The sequence below is a fragment of the Leptodactylus fuscus genome, chromosome 11, assembly GCF_031893055.1.
Source record: "Leptodactylus fuscus isolate aLepFus1 chromosome 11, aLepFus1.hap2, whole genome shotgun sequence".
NCBI lineage: Eukaryota > Metazoa > Chordata > Amphibia > Anura > Leptodactylidae > Leptodactylus > Leptodactylus fuscus.
In genome coordinates, this window is record NC_134275.1 from 80,129,138 (window position 1) to 80,145,412 (window position 16,275).

General features: G+C 43.0%; 1 protein-coding gene across 1 annotated transcript; it reads left to right on the forward strand.

Annotated features, from left to right (window-relative positions):
* Positions 1-6,282: 6,282 nt before the first annotated feature.
* Positions 6,283-7,080, forward strand: LOC142185549 (olfactory receptor 6C3-like). Its single transcript, XM_075260978.1, has one exon. It carries the CDS (start codon positions 6,283-6,285, stop codon positions 7,078-7,080), a length of 798 nt encoding a protein of 265 aa, XP_075117079.1.
* Positions 7,081-16,275: the final 9,195 nt, after the last annotated feature.

Consider the following 16,275-nt stretch of genomic DNA (forward strand, 5'->3'; position numbering starts at 1 on the left):
GCAAAGAGGAAAAGAAGCATTATACTGTGGGGGCAATGAGAAAAAGGAACATAATACTGTGGGGGCAAAACAGGAAAAGGAACATTATACTGTGGGGCAAAGAGGAAAAAGGACATTATATTGTGGGGCAAAGAGGAAAAAGGGACATTATACTGTGGGGGCAAAGAGGAAAAGGGACATTATACTGTGGGGGCAAAGAGGAAAAGGGACATTATACTGTGGGGGCAATGAGAAAAAGGAACATAATACTGTGGGGGCAAAACAGGAAAAGGAACATTATACTGTGGGGCAAAGAGGAAAAAGGACATTATATTGTGGGGGCAAAGAGGAAAAGGAGCATTATACTGTGGGGACAATGAGAAAAAGGAACATAATACTGTGGGGGCAAAGAGGAAAAGGAACAATATACTGTGGGGGCAAAACAGGAAAAGGAACATTATATTGTGGGGGCAAAGAGGAAAAGGGACATTATACTGTGGGGGCAAAACAGGAAAAGGAGCATTATACTGTGGGGGCAAAGAGGAAAAGGAACATTATACTGTGAGGGCAAAGGGGAAAAAGGACATTATACTGTGGGGGCAAAGAGATAAAGGAACATTATATTGTGGGGGCAAAGAGGAAAAGAAGCATTATACTGTGGGGGCAATGAGAAAAAGGAACATAATACTGTGGGGGCAAAACAGGAAAAGGAACATTATACTGTGGGGCAAAGAGGAAAAAGGACATTATATTGTGGGGGCAAAGAGGAAAAAGGGACATTATACTGTGGGGGCAAAGAGGAAAAGGGACATTATACTGTGGGGGCAAAGAGGAAAAGGGACATTATACTGTGGGGGCAAAACAGGAAAAGGAGCATTATACTGTGGGGGCAAAGAGGAAAAGGAACATTATACTGTGAGGGCAAAGGGGAAAAAGGACATTATACTGTGGGGGCAAAGAGATAAAGGAACATTATATTGTGGGGGCAAAGAGGAAAAGGAGCATTATACTGTGGGGACAATGAGAAAAAGGAACATAATACTGTGGGGGCAAAGAGGAAAAGGAACAATATACTGTGGGGGCAAAACAGGAAAAGGAACATTATATTGTGGGGGCAAAGAGGAAAAGGGACATTATACTGTGGGGCAAAGAGGAAAAAGGACATTATACTGTGGGGGCAAAGAGGAAAAAGGACATTATACTGTGGGGGCAAAGAGGAAAGGGGACATTATACTGTGGGGGCAAAGAGGAAAAGGGACATTATACTGTGGGGGCAAAGAGGAAAAAGGACATTATATTGTGGGGGCAAAGAGGAAAAAGGACATTATATTGTGGGGGCAAAGAGGAAAAGGAACATTATACTGTGGGGGCCACCGGGGTGGGACAGGTTAATGTATGAGGGGCCATGGTGGGGATCTGTTAATGCCTCTGCAGGGGTATTTTATGGTGTGATGAGCCACTGAAGGGCATTACATTGTAAGGAGCCATTATACCGTATGAGGCTACTAAGGGGCATTACACCATTTGGGAGCCACAGACAGGGTATTATAATTTGCGTGGGTCAGGTATTTCTAAGGGTTGGTGAAGGGGCACCCATTTATGAAACCTTTGCTCTGGGCCCACCAATATGTTAAAATGGTGGATTTTTCTGGAATCTGAAATACCAATACAGTAAAATCCCCCAATATTGGAAGCTACACCGCTCAAATAATTTATCAAGGTGTATAGTGAGCATTTTGATCCCACAAATGTTTCATAGAATAATAATAATAATCATCATTATTATTATTATTATTATCATTATTATTCCAGAGTAATAATGGTAATAAAAATTCCTTCAAGCCAAATGACATGTACTGATGACCTACTCACAAGATCACACCAGATTTTCTACTCTTGCAGGCCATAACAAATACAATTTTTTTTTCAAGTTTTTTAAGCTTCAAACTTGAATTTCACCCAACATGAGGCACCAAGCTTTATGGTTACAGTACAGATTTAACCCATGGCATTTTACCCAAAACATCCCCTTATATACGTAACGTACTTGGGTTAAAATGGCAGAAGATGGGCCAACCTATCTTTAACATTGATACTTTTAGACTTTTCGAGGGACACCTTAGGTTCCCAATCTGCTCTTGCCAATATGAAAGCTGAAGCTTGGGCATTATTGGACCGTCCAATGGAAAATTGATTCCAAGCACACTTCAAAGTCTTGGTTTCAAAAGAAGTTCTAGGAAATTCTCCAGTGGTTTTCTCAGTCACCTGTTAAACCCCATGGAAAATCTTTGGTGGGGTAAGGCAGTTGCAGCATGGCTACCCAAGACTATTATTGACCTGAAAGCTATTGATCATGAAGAATAGGCTAAGATTACTCAGGAACGCTGCCAACATCTGGTGTCTGCATCACATTTGCAGTAGGTCATGATAGCAAAAGGATGCTCTGCTCAATGTTTAAGAATAGAGACTGGCCAATGGGTTCATAAAGAAACAGATTTCACCCAAAGATTCCAATGAAACCAAAACTTTTGTCCAATTGGCCAATGATCTCTAGTAATCCCTATCTGACGATGTAAACCAGCCAATGAGATGTCACTAGCTTACTCCATGGTAGGTGGCTACACCGGATCAGATCCGCTAATTTGGCTAGATTGGGTCTGGCACTCTACAGTGAAGAACAGAGGCAGCGTTTTTATTAAAAATTAATCAATTTAGTCACCAAATCTGAATGAGTTAAATAAGTAGATGTTAGGAACCTGATGCAACAAATAACTTTGTATGTCCAGATGACTAGAATCTCCAAGCGCTGAGGCAAGAACAGTCCTGGATGTGCTATCCTCTCCTAACCAAAGCAGGACCAGGCCCAGAGTTCTTCACCAGAGCTCCTGATGGTGGAGTTGGACTTGGTAAAAGTCCAAGGCCTGGAACCGCAACTGCCTGGAGAGCGACACCCAGCGAACCCCAAGTAGGAGGACCCAGAAGGACCCAGACACTAACCTTAGAGTGAAGTCCCAGAGAGCAGGATGGTCTGGAGTCGCAGGTGAGCAGGAGGGGAATCCAGGGGAGTCACACAGTTACCCAAAGAACAGATTCTTGGTCAAGCAAGCCAAGTCAATAACTGGAGGTCAGGTGGTAGCAGAAGGCAGAGGCAGAAGTGTAGTCAATGAAGCCAGGTCATACACAGGAAGTCAACGGAGTAGCCAAATCAGGATCCAAAAAGGGAGGTCAGGTGGAAGCCAAAGGTCAAAACACAGGAGGTCAGGAAGGTGCCAAATCAGGACCACAGGTCTGTAAGACAAGCCGAGTCATACACATCCAAGAAAATCCAGGTAAAGGGAAAGAGGCAGGAGGTAGCAGGACAGGAGACAGGGAACTGGAGACAGGCTTGTCAATAGGGGAGCTGATTCAGCAGAGAAACGAATAACCAGCGCTTGATTCCCCTGACTCAGAGATGCTGGCTCCAGCGCCAGGGGAAAGACAGAACCTTTGCAAACTCCAGCGCAGGCCTCTGGTCTATCCTGCGCCGAAACCAGCAGCCATCCTGGTGCTGGACACAAGGCGTGTCGGTAGCCTCCGCGTAGCACAGCACAGGCCCCGACCCGTCCTTACAGCAGATCTGAAAAAAAAAAAAAAAAATAGTATATCATAAATAAATAAGCAATTCAATTATTACATCCACCATCCTGATCCACTGCTACGTCCTCTCGCCAGAGTGCAGGGACTCCTTCTCTTACTGAAGCAGTCTCTGCACACAAGAGATTAACCCATTCGTGCACCATCAGCGATTCCATCAATGAACGCAGGAGGCCTGGGAATACTGTTCAATGCTACTTCCTAGACACAGTGGAAGGTGTAAGGGCTGGTATATAATGACCCTAAAGAGCTTTGGTTAGGGAGGTTCATTAGGACCATTATACTGTAAATTTGGAACAATTTTATTTATTTATTTTTATTTATTTTATTTTATTATGTATGGCTACATTGTATCATCCTGTATAATATTATATCTTGTAATGGCTACATTATATCATCCTGTATAATATTATATCAGGTAATGGCTACATTGTATCGTCCTGTATAATATTATATCAGGTAATGGCTACATTGTATCGTCCTGTATAATATTATATCAGGTAATGGCTACATTGTATCGTCCTGTATAATAATATATCAGGTAATAACTACATTGTATCATCCTATATAATATTATATCAGGTAATGGCTACATTGTATTTTCTTGTATAATATTAGATCAGGTAATGACTACATTGTATCGTCCTGTATAATATTATATATCAGGTAATGACTACATTGTATCGTCCTGTATAATATTATATATCAGGTAATGGCTACATTGTATCCTCCTATATAATATTATATATCAGGTAATGGCTCCATTGTATCGTCCTGTATAATATTATATCAGGTAATGGCTACATTGTATTTTCTTGTATAATATTAGATCAGGTAATGACTGCATCGTATCGTCCTGTATAATATTACATCAGGTAATGACAATTAATCACCACCATCATTCAGGAGCCCCTATTTTATTTTCAAGGAATCGTTTTTGTTGTATTTTCAGTTTTTACTGCCAACATTTGGGGGTTGCCTAACATATATTTGTTTTTATTCATTTTTGCAGAGATAGGGAGCCTTCACATGGAGTTTACGCTCCGTTCTTTCAGACACGTACACAAGTGTCAAAGTGAGCACTGTAAAACACAATCCCACATTGAAGTCTATGGGACTACACATTAAAATCAATGGGTTTAAAAACCTCCCCTTGATTTCAATGGTAGCGTGCATAAGACCGGCACACATTGAAGTCTATGGGATTGTGTTTTACAGCGCTCACTTTGACACTTGTTTACATGTCTGAATGAGCGGAGCGTAATCTCCATGTGAAGGCTCCCATAGACAAAAACTGTTGTTTTTTTTTTTTTGTAATACTGTTTTGGTTTTTAACTCGTAACAAAAACAGTAATTGTTTTGTATTGTGGCAGAAATATTATTTGTATCCTATCTGTAAATTCATAGATCTGTTTGTGAATAATTTCCTACTTTTAGACTGTGTGTGTGCATATATTGTAATCCGATGGCTGGTCAGGTGCTGGAGGGGGTGTACATGTCGCCCAGACTGCTTAGGTGGGTGAGATGAGAAAACTCCAGAAAGTTTGCTTGGTTTGCTGAGCATTGTTTAGTTTGCTGAATTTTTAGGGAATGGCAGGTAGGTTGGTAGTGGGACTCGTCCTACAGAAGCTCAGCTGTGTCAGGTTGTCCTTGTTAGCGAGGTATAAGAAGTCTGCTCTCCTAGGACACTGGGTCAGAGCTTGGCTGGAAAGCCATCTAAGAGGTTGTGACTATGTGAGAAGTTCCTGACTACTTGAACTGGTTTCTATTATAGGTGAGTCAACCATCTTTTGTTTAGTTACAGCCCATATGGGCAGGTTTTTATTTTGTGTTTTTCTTTGCTTCTGCACATGTCACTGACCGGGAGTGAATAAAACTCAGTTTGTGTCTATGCAAATCACCTAGCAATCCCAGATCCTGACAAGATACATATAACCGAGTTATCCTGAACTTCTGCAATTGGTTAAACTGCTGCAACATGATATCTTATCTCAGGAGACAACAAAGACAATGAAAGATTAATAGATTTTTTGTGGTTTTCAGTGATCGGAAATCTCGCTGCATAAGTTTAAACAATTGGAAAATTTTGCATTTATTTCATCTGTACAATATATATATATATATATATATATATATATATATATATATATATATATATATATAGTATTTTAGAAGAGTGTTTGACTGCACAACTAACACTTGGACATACTTTGACTTGCATGAGGTCATAACTATGATAGGATTGTATCTATGGCAGATCCAGGGGTCAAACTAATCTGGCTGCACCATGAATGCAAAACACTGATCAAACACACTAGTCTGAACTATCCCTAATATACAGCCACGATACAACAGCTGAGTTTGCAGATTCCAAAATGGGAAAAGATATTTATTACTGTAGAGAATGTGCTGCCCTTTGGAAATCTCACATAAACCACAGCAAACTCTAAAACTTCCATGAGTCATATTTATCTCTGAATAACTGAACTTTCTTTCTTAAGGAATCAGAAACGTCAATAGGAAGCAGCCTGTCCCGGATTTCAGCTCAAAGTCAATAAGATGTAATAAAGCTGTGACAATACGTTTGTATCTATGTTTATACTACAAGTAACACAAAGAGCTGAGCTGATAGGTGTGTGTATATACTTTTATAGTGAAATAGACAACTCCATGAGCTCCATAAACCAGAGCATGATAGAAGGCTTTAGACTTAAAGGGATCTCAGATGTTCCCGATCTACAAGTTCTCATCTTCCTTCTGGTTCTTCTTACTTATCTCATCTCTCTTATTGGGAATCTGACCATTGTCCTCCTGGTCTGCCTTGATCTTCACCTTCACACTCCCATGTACTTCTTCTTGGCCAACTTGTCTGTGATCGATATACTGAGCTCCACTACGACGCTAAATATGATTTTTGTTATTTTCTCCACACACAACCACACGGTTTCCACTGTGACTTGTATGACCCAGTTATATATTTTCTGTACTGCAACTGGAAATGAATCGGCAATCTTGGCCGCCATAGGGTTTGACCGCTATGTCGCCATCTGTAGACCTTTACATTATCACACAGTCATGAGTCGGAGACTCTGTGGTCTTCTGGCCTCCGTCATCTGGGTTTCTGGTTTTATAGAGATGGTTCCTATCATTGTGTTGATTTCCAGGTTCACTTGTTACATTTCCAAGGAGATTGATCATTATTTTTGCGACATGTTGCCCATTCGAGACATTACTTGTAGTGACACTTCACTTTTGGATCTTTACATTCTAATCTATGGAAACGTGATCCTATTTATGTTACTTTTCCTGACGATAGCTTCTTATATTTTCATTATTACCAGTATCTTAAGAATCAGCTCGAGTACCGGCAGACGTAAAGCCTTCTACACGTGTTCCTCGCACATCATGGTGGTTTCCATCTTCTATTCCTCTCTTGTGTTACTACGTAGTAACTGTATCTGTAAGTAACATAGGTTTCAACAAAATCTTCTCTCTGTTTAACACGGTCGTTGTCCCCATGATGAACCCCCTGATCTACAGCCTGAAAAATAAAGATGTCAAATCTGCCTTTGGACAAAAACTCAAATTCTGTGGCATCAAATTTTTACAAATGTGAAATCGTCTTTGGACTTTTTTGAAGTAAGGACCACACAGCAAGGTCCAATATTAGTCAAAATGGCCTGAGTCATTATTCTTTAGCCAAGGTATTCCCCAACGCTCTTGTAGAGAACCATCTTCATAAACTGATTAAATATTTTCCTTTGCAAGTTCTCCATTGACTCCGGATAGACTTAGGATCTATGAGCAGGACAATGGTCGAACACCAGGTGACCAAAGGTTGAAAAAAGCTACAAATGTGTGGCCAATTCTCCATTACAGACATGGGACACCCAAGGGATCATCATTGACTTTCAAGTATGGGATGTTTTTAGAAATCCTTTTAAGATGTTTGAAATAATGGGGCTCAACATTAACAACCAAAATACACAATGACACAATGTGCACATCTGCTAACCACTGAGCCACCGTGTGTCCCTGCACAAAGCTAACATTGAATTTACTGGGTGCATATAAGTGTTCTCCAACCCTGTGTCATTGGCCATGCATTTTATTTGATCTTCATTTATGTTAGATCACAAGTAATCATAATAAATAATCTCTCATGGTGGAGGCAGTTTCTGTATCTAGTGATCTACTTCATAGTGTCCTGCCCATCAAACACTCAATGCCAGCTTGTGGAAGAATAAAGGAAGTGAGAGGAAACAACAGCAAAGCTGGTGGGAGGGTGAGATGGGAAAACCTCTTTAAAGGTTAGACATGTAACATGAATGTAACGTCTCTGCCTGTTTGGGTCTCTGCGCCACCCTCCACTCGTACACTGCGGAGCAGAAGGTGTGTTCAGTTGGAATCGTTGCTTAATGTTTTTTGTTGCACTGTGTAAACACTGCTCTATCTCAGTAATTAAATTTTCACCACACCTGTCCCCTGCACCTTGATTCCCTCTGCCCCTCTAAGGACAGGTTCACACGGAGTATTTTGGACCGGAATTTGAGGTGGAGGGCGCCTCAGATTCCGGTCCAAAAATATGGGTAGCAGCAACTGGATGCCGGTGCAGTGTACCAGCATCCAGTCGCAGCACTCCGCTCCGGATTAAGTCCCTTTGAATGGGCCAAGTCGGGAAGGAGTGTCTTCGGGTGAACGTCTGTGGCTGAAGTGGCCGCAGCATCCGCCTGAAGAATGAGCATGTTGCTTCTTTTTTCCGGGAGCCGGAACAAACTACTCTCAGAAAAAAAGAACTGACAGGCTCCCATTGATTTCAATGGGAGATGGGGTTTTTTTGGTCAGGATATTGAGGCAGATTCCGCCTCAAAATCCTGACCAAAATACCCAGTGTTAACTCAGCCTAATGGTTAATTCTTGCCTTGCCTTTGTGATTGACAGCCTGTCTTCCAATCAGGTCTGGGGCTGGTCCTGGTCTTTCTATGTACATGCCATCCGCCCATACAGCCATGCCTGCTATTGAGACTTTGTCCTGTGACTTTGTCCCTGGTAAGCTCCTCTTCTGCTTCTACTATTGCTTACCCCTGACCTCTGGCTTTCCCTTTGACTATTCGCTTGGATTTTGATTCTGTACTGCGTTGCACGACTGTTCCCGGACCCTTGGCTAGATGACCTCCCTTTGTTGTTGCTTGTCTTGTCTTCATTCTGTGTTGTCACTTATATAGGAAGGACCCAATGACCTGTTGCCACCTATTGCTTAGGATAGGACCGGCAAGCAGGGATGGACAGCGGGGGGTTCAGCTTAGGGCTCACTGTCTCTTGTGCCCCTCTCCCTTTGGGTTCATCAGAAACTACTGGGAAATAGCTGCTCTAGCAATTCCCTTACAATGAATGTGTATAAAAAGCATGTCTCAAAATCTCTCAGAAGCAAAGATGGTCAGAGGATCACCGATCTGCGAAAACCAGTATCTAAAAACCATGGAACTATTTTCAGTAAAATGCTGCTCAATGTAAAATTGCAAAGACTTGGAATATTCCACCATCTGCAGTGAATCTGGAGAAATGCATGTGCACAAGGGATGAGATCAATGGCCACGATTGAAGGCTCAGGATATGTGGACCCACAGGTGGTATTGCATCTACAATGGCTTGTAAGTCACTGCATAGGCTCAGGAATACTTCACATAAATCTATGGGGCAGATTTAGGAAGAACGATGTATTGTATGCCAGGTCCCAATCTGGAAATCCCAACAATTTATTTGGGCCAAAACTCATTTAAAATGGACTGAGGCAAACTGGAAACCTGTTCTGTGGTCAGAGGAGTCCTGTGGGCTCAAGAGGGACCATACAGCTTGTTATCAGTGCCTGATAGTATGGGGTTTGCATTCACGCAAGCATGAAAGGCACTATCAATGCCGGGCAGTATATAGAGGTTTTAGAACAACATATAAACATTGCCTCGTATCCCAAGAGCATGGCTTCTAAGAAGAAGAGTGTGGGGGCTAAACTGGCCGACCGGAAGTACAGAACAGAAATCTTTTGGCACATTAAGAAACAAAAAAATGGCCGTTGAGCAAAACAGTTGCAGTAATCTACACCTATAAATACAGCAGTCCGAACTTTAGGGCAGAATTCTACCAAGTCCACAACAAGGTTAATAGTAACCTATAGCAGCAATTCAGTGCTAAACATTGGGGTCCACATCAAGGTGCTGAGGGCGGAGGACCCATTCTCAAACCTCTTACAGATACATTGTAGACACTGTATTCATTAGACATTTCTATTTAGAATATGATTGTTACATTGTATACAGAGAACTGCTCTTATTACTGTTACTCTGCGGGATTATTCCTTCTTCAGACCCCGGGAGATTGTATCCCACAGCTCAGAGAGATGTATAAGTGTTGGTGTATCTTGTGTGTGAAGCCTCTGCTGTCCATGTTACAGTAAGATGTGATTTGTCTACATTGTGTTACTTTGCTATTTCTTTTCTTTCTTCCCTTATAATATTACATAAGGTAAGTGACTACATTGTATTGTCCCTGCCATGTGTCCTACCATGAGCTCATACTTAGTCCAGTCTCCTCGGGTTATACATTGAGTATCTGCACATTGACTGTTTTCACTCAGCGAAATTATTTCAAGGTTGCGGTAATGTTAGAGCAGCAAGGACAAACTTATTCATTTTAACCATCCAGCAGAGACACAAAGCAGAGCGAGTTACTGTTTCATCGGAGCAGGAGACCCCCAGCGAAACTGAAGAGGTAGCAGTGATTTTAAATGGGTCTAACTCTGGAGCTGGGGTGACGATAGTCGTGATATTGGTCTTATTTTAAAGCCAAGAATATTGTTTCTGCCCCATGTAAGTTTTGGGAGATCATTGGGTAAAGCAGAGCTGCATATACTCATCACTGCACCAGTGTGCGGAAGAACGCGAGCAGCTGCAGGAAAGGGAAAATGATTTTATTTTTCTCCTGTCCTTGTCACTTCAGATGATCCTAGAAGAGGGGGAACCATGGACTGTTGTTCATTATTTTGACCCCCCCCTCTCCCCCCTCCATCCAAAATGTGTTGCATTTGATTGAAATAGGAATTGACTTCAGGACCTGTGCATCAGAAAAATAGAGCTCTGGTCCCTATAAACATATGACAGAAGCCACCATCATAGATTTACCAATGAAAGAACAAAAGGACGGCAAGATGTGCAATCTTCTTTTTGAATAAATTCCTTTGGACCTGAGAGCGCCGTCCTTTTGTTCTTTCATTGGTGCATCCTCCTGGTTTTTGACCAGTGTTATAGAGACGTGCTGCCACTCTCACTCTGACGAAGCCTAATATTGCTGAAAACGGAGTCACAACCCGATCAGGTGAGAGGCCACCAGGTCCTGAGTTCTTTCCATAAACACCAGATAATTCATCTATATATTTATAATAGACCATCTACACTATAAGGCTGTATTCACACAGAGTAACGCCAGGCGTTTTATGTGTGTTTTTTGCACATAGCGCCGCGTTAACGCCGGGCAACGCCACCGCAAAATAGCGCCGCGTTAACGCCGCGTATACGCGGCGCTACGCGGCGTTAACGCGGCGCTATGTGCAAAAAGCACACAAAAAACGCCTGGCGTTACTCTGTGTGAATACAGCCTTAGTGTGCTCGGTGTCTCTCTATTCACCATCATAGATTTGTCGTTTTAAGGGAAGTCCGTCACTATAACTGAGCATATCCAAGTAAATAGAGTAGCCCCAAAGAGCTTATTTACATATTAACAATAAAGTAATACAGTACAGACAGCAATTCACAAAGAGAAAACACTGTTTGACTTAGTTCACACTAACCCATCGATCTGCAGGGCTGGGGTGATATGCTGGTTCTGGTGACAGTAACCTATCTATCTGCAGGGCTGAGGTGATATGCTGGTTCTGGTGACAGTAACCTATCTATCTGCAGGACTGGGGTGATATACTGGTTCTGGTGACAGTAACCTATCTATCTGCAGGACTGGGGTGATATGCTGGTTCTGGTGACAGTAACCTATCTATCTGCAGGACTGGGGTGATATACTGGTTCTGGTGACAGTAACCTATCTACCTGCAGGGCTAGGGTGATTTGCTGGTTCTGGTGACAGTAACCTATCTATCTGCAGGGCTGGGGTGATATGCTGGTACTGGTGACAGTAACCTATCTATCTGCAGGGCTGGGGTGATATGCTGGTTCTGGTGACACTAACCTATCTATCTGCAGGGCTGGGGTGATATGCTGCGGTCTGGTGACAGTAACCTATCTAACTGCAGGGCTGGGGTGATATGCTGGGTCTGGTGACAGTAACCTATCTATCTGCAGGGCTGGGGTGATATGCTGGTTCTGGTGACACTAACCTATCTATCTGCAGGGCTGGGGTGATATTCTGGTTCTGGTGGCAGTAACCTATCTGCAGGACTGGGGTGATATGCTGGTTCTGGTGACACTAACCTATCTATCTGCAGGACTGGGGTGATATGCTGGTTCTGGTGACACTAACCTATCTATCTGCAGGGCTGGGGGGATATGCTGGTTCTGGTGACACTAACCTATCTATCTGCAGGGCTGGGGTGATATGCTGGGGTCTGGTGACAGTAATCTATCTATCTGCAGGGCTGGGGTGATATGCTGGGTCTGGTGACAGTAACCTATCTATCTGCAGGGCTGGGGTGATATGCTGGTTCTGGTGACACTAACCTTTCTATCTGCAGGGGTGCGGTAATATGCTGGTTCTGGTGACAGTAGCCTATCTATCTGCAGGGCTGGGGTGATATGCTGGGGTCTGGTGACAGTAACCTATCTATCTGCAGGGCTGGGGTGATATGCTGGGTCTGGTGACAGTAACCTATCTATCTGCAGGGCTGGGGTGATATGCTGGTTCTGGTAACACTAACCTATCTATCTGCAGGGCTGGGGTGATATTCTGGTTCTGGTGACACTAACCTATCTATCTGCAGGGCTGGGGTGATATGCTGGGTCTGGTGACAGTAACCTATCTATCTGCAGGGCTGGGGTGATATGCTGGTTCTGGTAACACTAACCTATCTATCTTCAGGGCTGGGGTGATATTCTGGTTCTGGTGACAGTAACCTATCTATCTGCAGGGCTGGGGTGATATGCTGGGTCTGGTGACAGTAACCTATCTATCTGCAGGGCTGGGGTGACATGCTGGGTCTGGTGACAGTCACCTATCTATCTGCAGGGCTGGGTGATATGCAGGTTCTGGTGACAGTAACCTATCTATCTGCAGGACTAGGGTGATATGCTGGTTCTGGTGACAGTAACCTATTTATCTGCAGGGCTGGGGTGATATGCTGGGGTCTGGTGACAGTAATCTATCTATCTGCAGGGCTGGGGTGATATGCTGGGTCTGGTGACAGTAACCTATCTATCTGCAGGGCTGGGGTGATATGCTGGTTCTGGTGACACTAACCTTTCTATCTGCAGGGGTGCGGTAATATGCTGGTTCTGGTGACAGTAACCTATCTATCTGCAGGGATGGAGTGATATGCTGGGTCTGGTGACAGTAACCTATCTATCTGCAGGGCTGGGGTGATATGCTGGTTCTGGTAACACTAACCTATCTATCTGCAGGGCTGGGGTGATATTCTGGTTCTGGTGACAGTAACCTATCTATCTGCAGGGCTGGGGTGATATTCTGGTTCTGGTGACAGTAACCTATCTATCTGCAGGGCTGAGGTGATATGCTGGGGTCTGGTGACAGTAACCTATCTATCTGCAGGGCTGGGGTGATATGTTGGTTCTGGTGACAGTAACCTATCTGTCTGCAGGACTGGGGTGATATGCTGGGTCTGGTGACAGTAACCTATCTATCTGCAGGGCTGGGGTGATGTGCTGGTTCTGGTGACAGTAACCTATCTATCTGCAGGGCTGGGGTGATATGCTGGTTCTGGTGAAAGTAACCTATCTATCTGCAGGGCTGGGGTGATATGCTGGTTCTGGTGAAAGTAACCTATCTATCTGCAGGGCTGGGGTGATATGCTGGGTCTGGTGACAGTAACCTATCTATCTGCAGGGCTGGGGTGATATTCTGGTTATGGTGACAGTAACCTATCTATCTGCAGGGCTGGGGTGATATTCTGTTCTGGTGACAGTAACCTATCTATCTGCAGGGCTGGGGTGATATGCCGGGTCTGGTGACAGTAACCTATCTATGTGCAGGACTGGGGTGATATGCTGGTTCTGGTGACAGTAACCTATCTATCTGCAGGACTGGGGTGATATGCTGGGTCTTTTGACAGTAACCTATCTATCTGCAGGGCTGGGTGATATGCTGGTTCTGGTAACACTAACGTATTTTAAGGCCTGGGAGTATGCTTGTCCTGTTCACATTAACCTATCTATCTAAAGAGCTGGGTTGAAATGCTGGTACTGGTGACAGACTCCCTTTAAACACTATAAATTCACTTTAGATACATTTCATGCTTTGGAAATGTCACAGTATCACAACAGATTCTAAAGTTTCTATGGGACAGATGTATCACTACATTAATCAAATTTATACTCATGGAAAGAAACTAATAAAGAACAATAAAGCTGTACCAAATAAGTGGTATTTCTATCGTTATGTGGCCATTAATTTGAAAAGTTGAGTTGATGTCTCTATATGATATTATAGATAAAAATCTAATTCACCAATGAGTTCCATAAACCAGACCATGATAGAAGGCTTTAGACTTAAAGGGATCTCAGATGTTGCTGGTCTACAAGTTCTCATCTTCCTTCTGGTTCTTCTCATTTATCTCATCTCTCTTGGAGGAAATCTGACCATTCTCCTCCTGGTCTGCTGTGATCGCCACCTGCACACTCCCATGTACTTCTTCTTGTCCAACTTGTCCATCATAGACATCTCCACCTCTACTTCAGCGCTACACAGGATTTTTGATATCTTCACAACACACAACCACATGGTTTCCACCTCGGCCTGTATGGCCCAGTTATATATTTTTTCTTCCATAACCAGTAATGAGATCTCAATCTTGGCCGCCATGAGCTATGACCGCTATGTCGCCATCTGTAGACCTTTACATTATCACACAGTCATGAGTCGGAGACTCTGTGGTCTTCTGGCCTCAGTCTGCTGGAGTTTTTGGTTCATAGAGATTATTCCAGTCATTTTTTTTATCTCCAAGTTCACTTGTTACATTTCCAAGGAAATTGATCATTACTTTTGTGACATTTTGCCCATCCGGGACATTACATGTAGTGACACTTACCTTTTGGACCGTTATATACTAATTTCTGGTAATTTGCTTGCAATTATATTACTGTCTCTGACTATAATTCCTTATATTTTCATTATTACAAGTATTATAAGAATCAGCTCGAGTACTGGCAGACGTAAAGCCTTCTACACGTGTTCCTCACACATCATGGTGGTTGTCCTCTTTTATTCTTCTCTTGTGTTACAATACATGGTAAAAATTTCCGGAAATAACATGGGATCCACCAAAATCTTCTCTCTGCTTAACACGGCCGTTGTCCCCATGTTGAACCCCCTGATCTACAGCCTGAAAAATAAAGATGTGAAATCTGCCCTACAAAGAAAACGTAATACTTTGTGGCATCAAATTGTTACCATTTTCAAATTTTATTTGAACTTTTGAAATAACAACCACACATGAAATATATGGTGACCATTCGGCTCCATATAGCAGCAATGCCTACAATCAGTGTCCGCACTGATCACGGGCATTAACCTTTCTGATGCTTTGGTCAAAACAGAAGGAGGTTTTATTTTTTTTGGTGTTTTGGGAAGCATCGCCATCCTCTGAAATGAAATCCGGAGATAGCGATCTATTACAATGACAGAAAGAAGCCTACTTAAGGCTTTCAGATTTCCTATTGTGATACTTCTATGACAGCTCTATATAGGTAAATTACAATACATTGCAATGCATTATCATTGCAGTGTATTGTATTAAGGATGAGACTTCCCTGCTTTCCATAGATCAGATGCAAAAAATAAACAATGTAAAAGACATAACATAACATAAGTGGAGGCCCAGGAGAAATAATAAAGGGGCGCTGCATCAGCTGCTTCCATTAGAGTGGGCTGGCCTAGCTCTGCCTTTCTCCACCCCTGCACCAGGGTCTACTGCACTTGTGCCCGGTCTCTGACCTTCCAGTAGACATGAGGCCAATACAGGGAGAGCAGAGATAGGACACATGTGCAGTAGACATTGGTACTGTGAAGCAGCATTCACAGGAAAGGGGCAGAGGAAGGCAGATCTAAGCCAGCCCACACTAATGGAACCAGCTGATGCCGAACCAGGAGAGAGAGGGGAAGCATACCTCCAGTTATAGCTGAGGTTACATAAAGGACTAGTGCTTGTGAATATAAGAAACTTTGTAATATATCTAATTAAGGAATATGGTTTTCTTTTCCACTTACTAAGCTGTTTCTTCCACCTTATCTTCAGTCTGACTGCTTGTTTACATTATATTTATCTCCATAGTCGTCCTCACACACAGAGCTTTATGGCAAAGAGAGGGATGGAATAGGATTCTTCTGCCGGCTGGTTTATTGCCTCATTCTGTGCACTGTTAGCCTCTTAGCTACAAACCTAGTAGCCCTACACCAGGATAGCAGAGTGTAACAGTACATTTTAGATTGGGT

What these genes read in the sequence shown, in the direction of transcription:
- LOC142185549 (XM_075260978.1), top strand. Translation starts at nt 6,283, where the DNA reads ATGAGCTCCATAAACCAGAGCATGATAGAAGGCTTTAGACTTAAAGGG.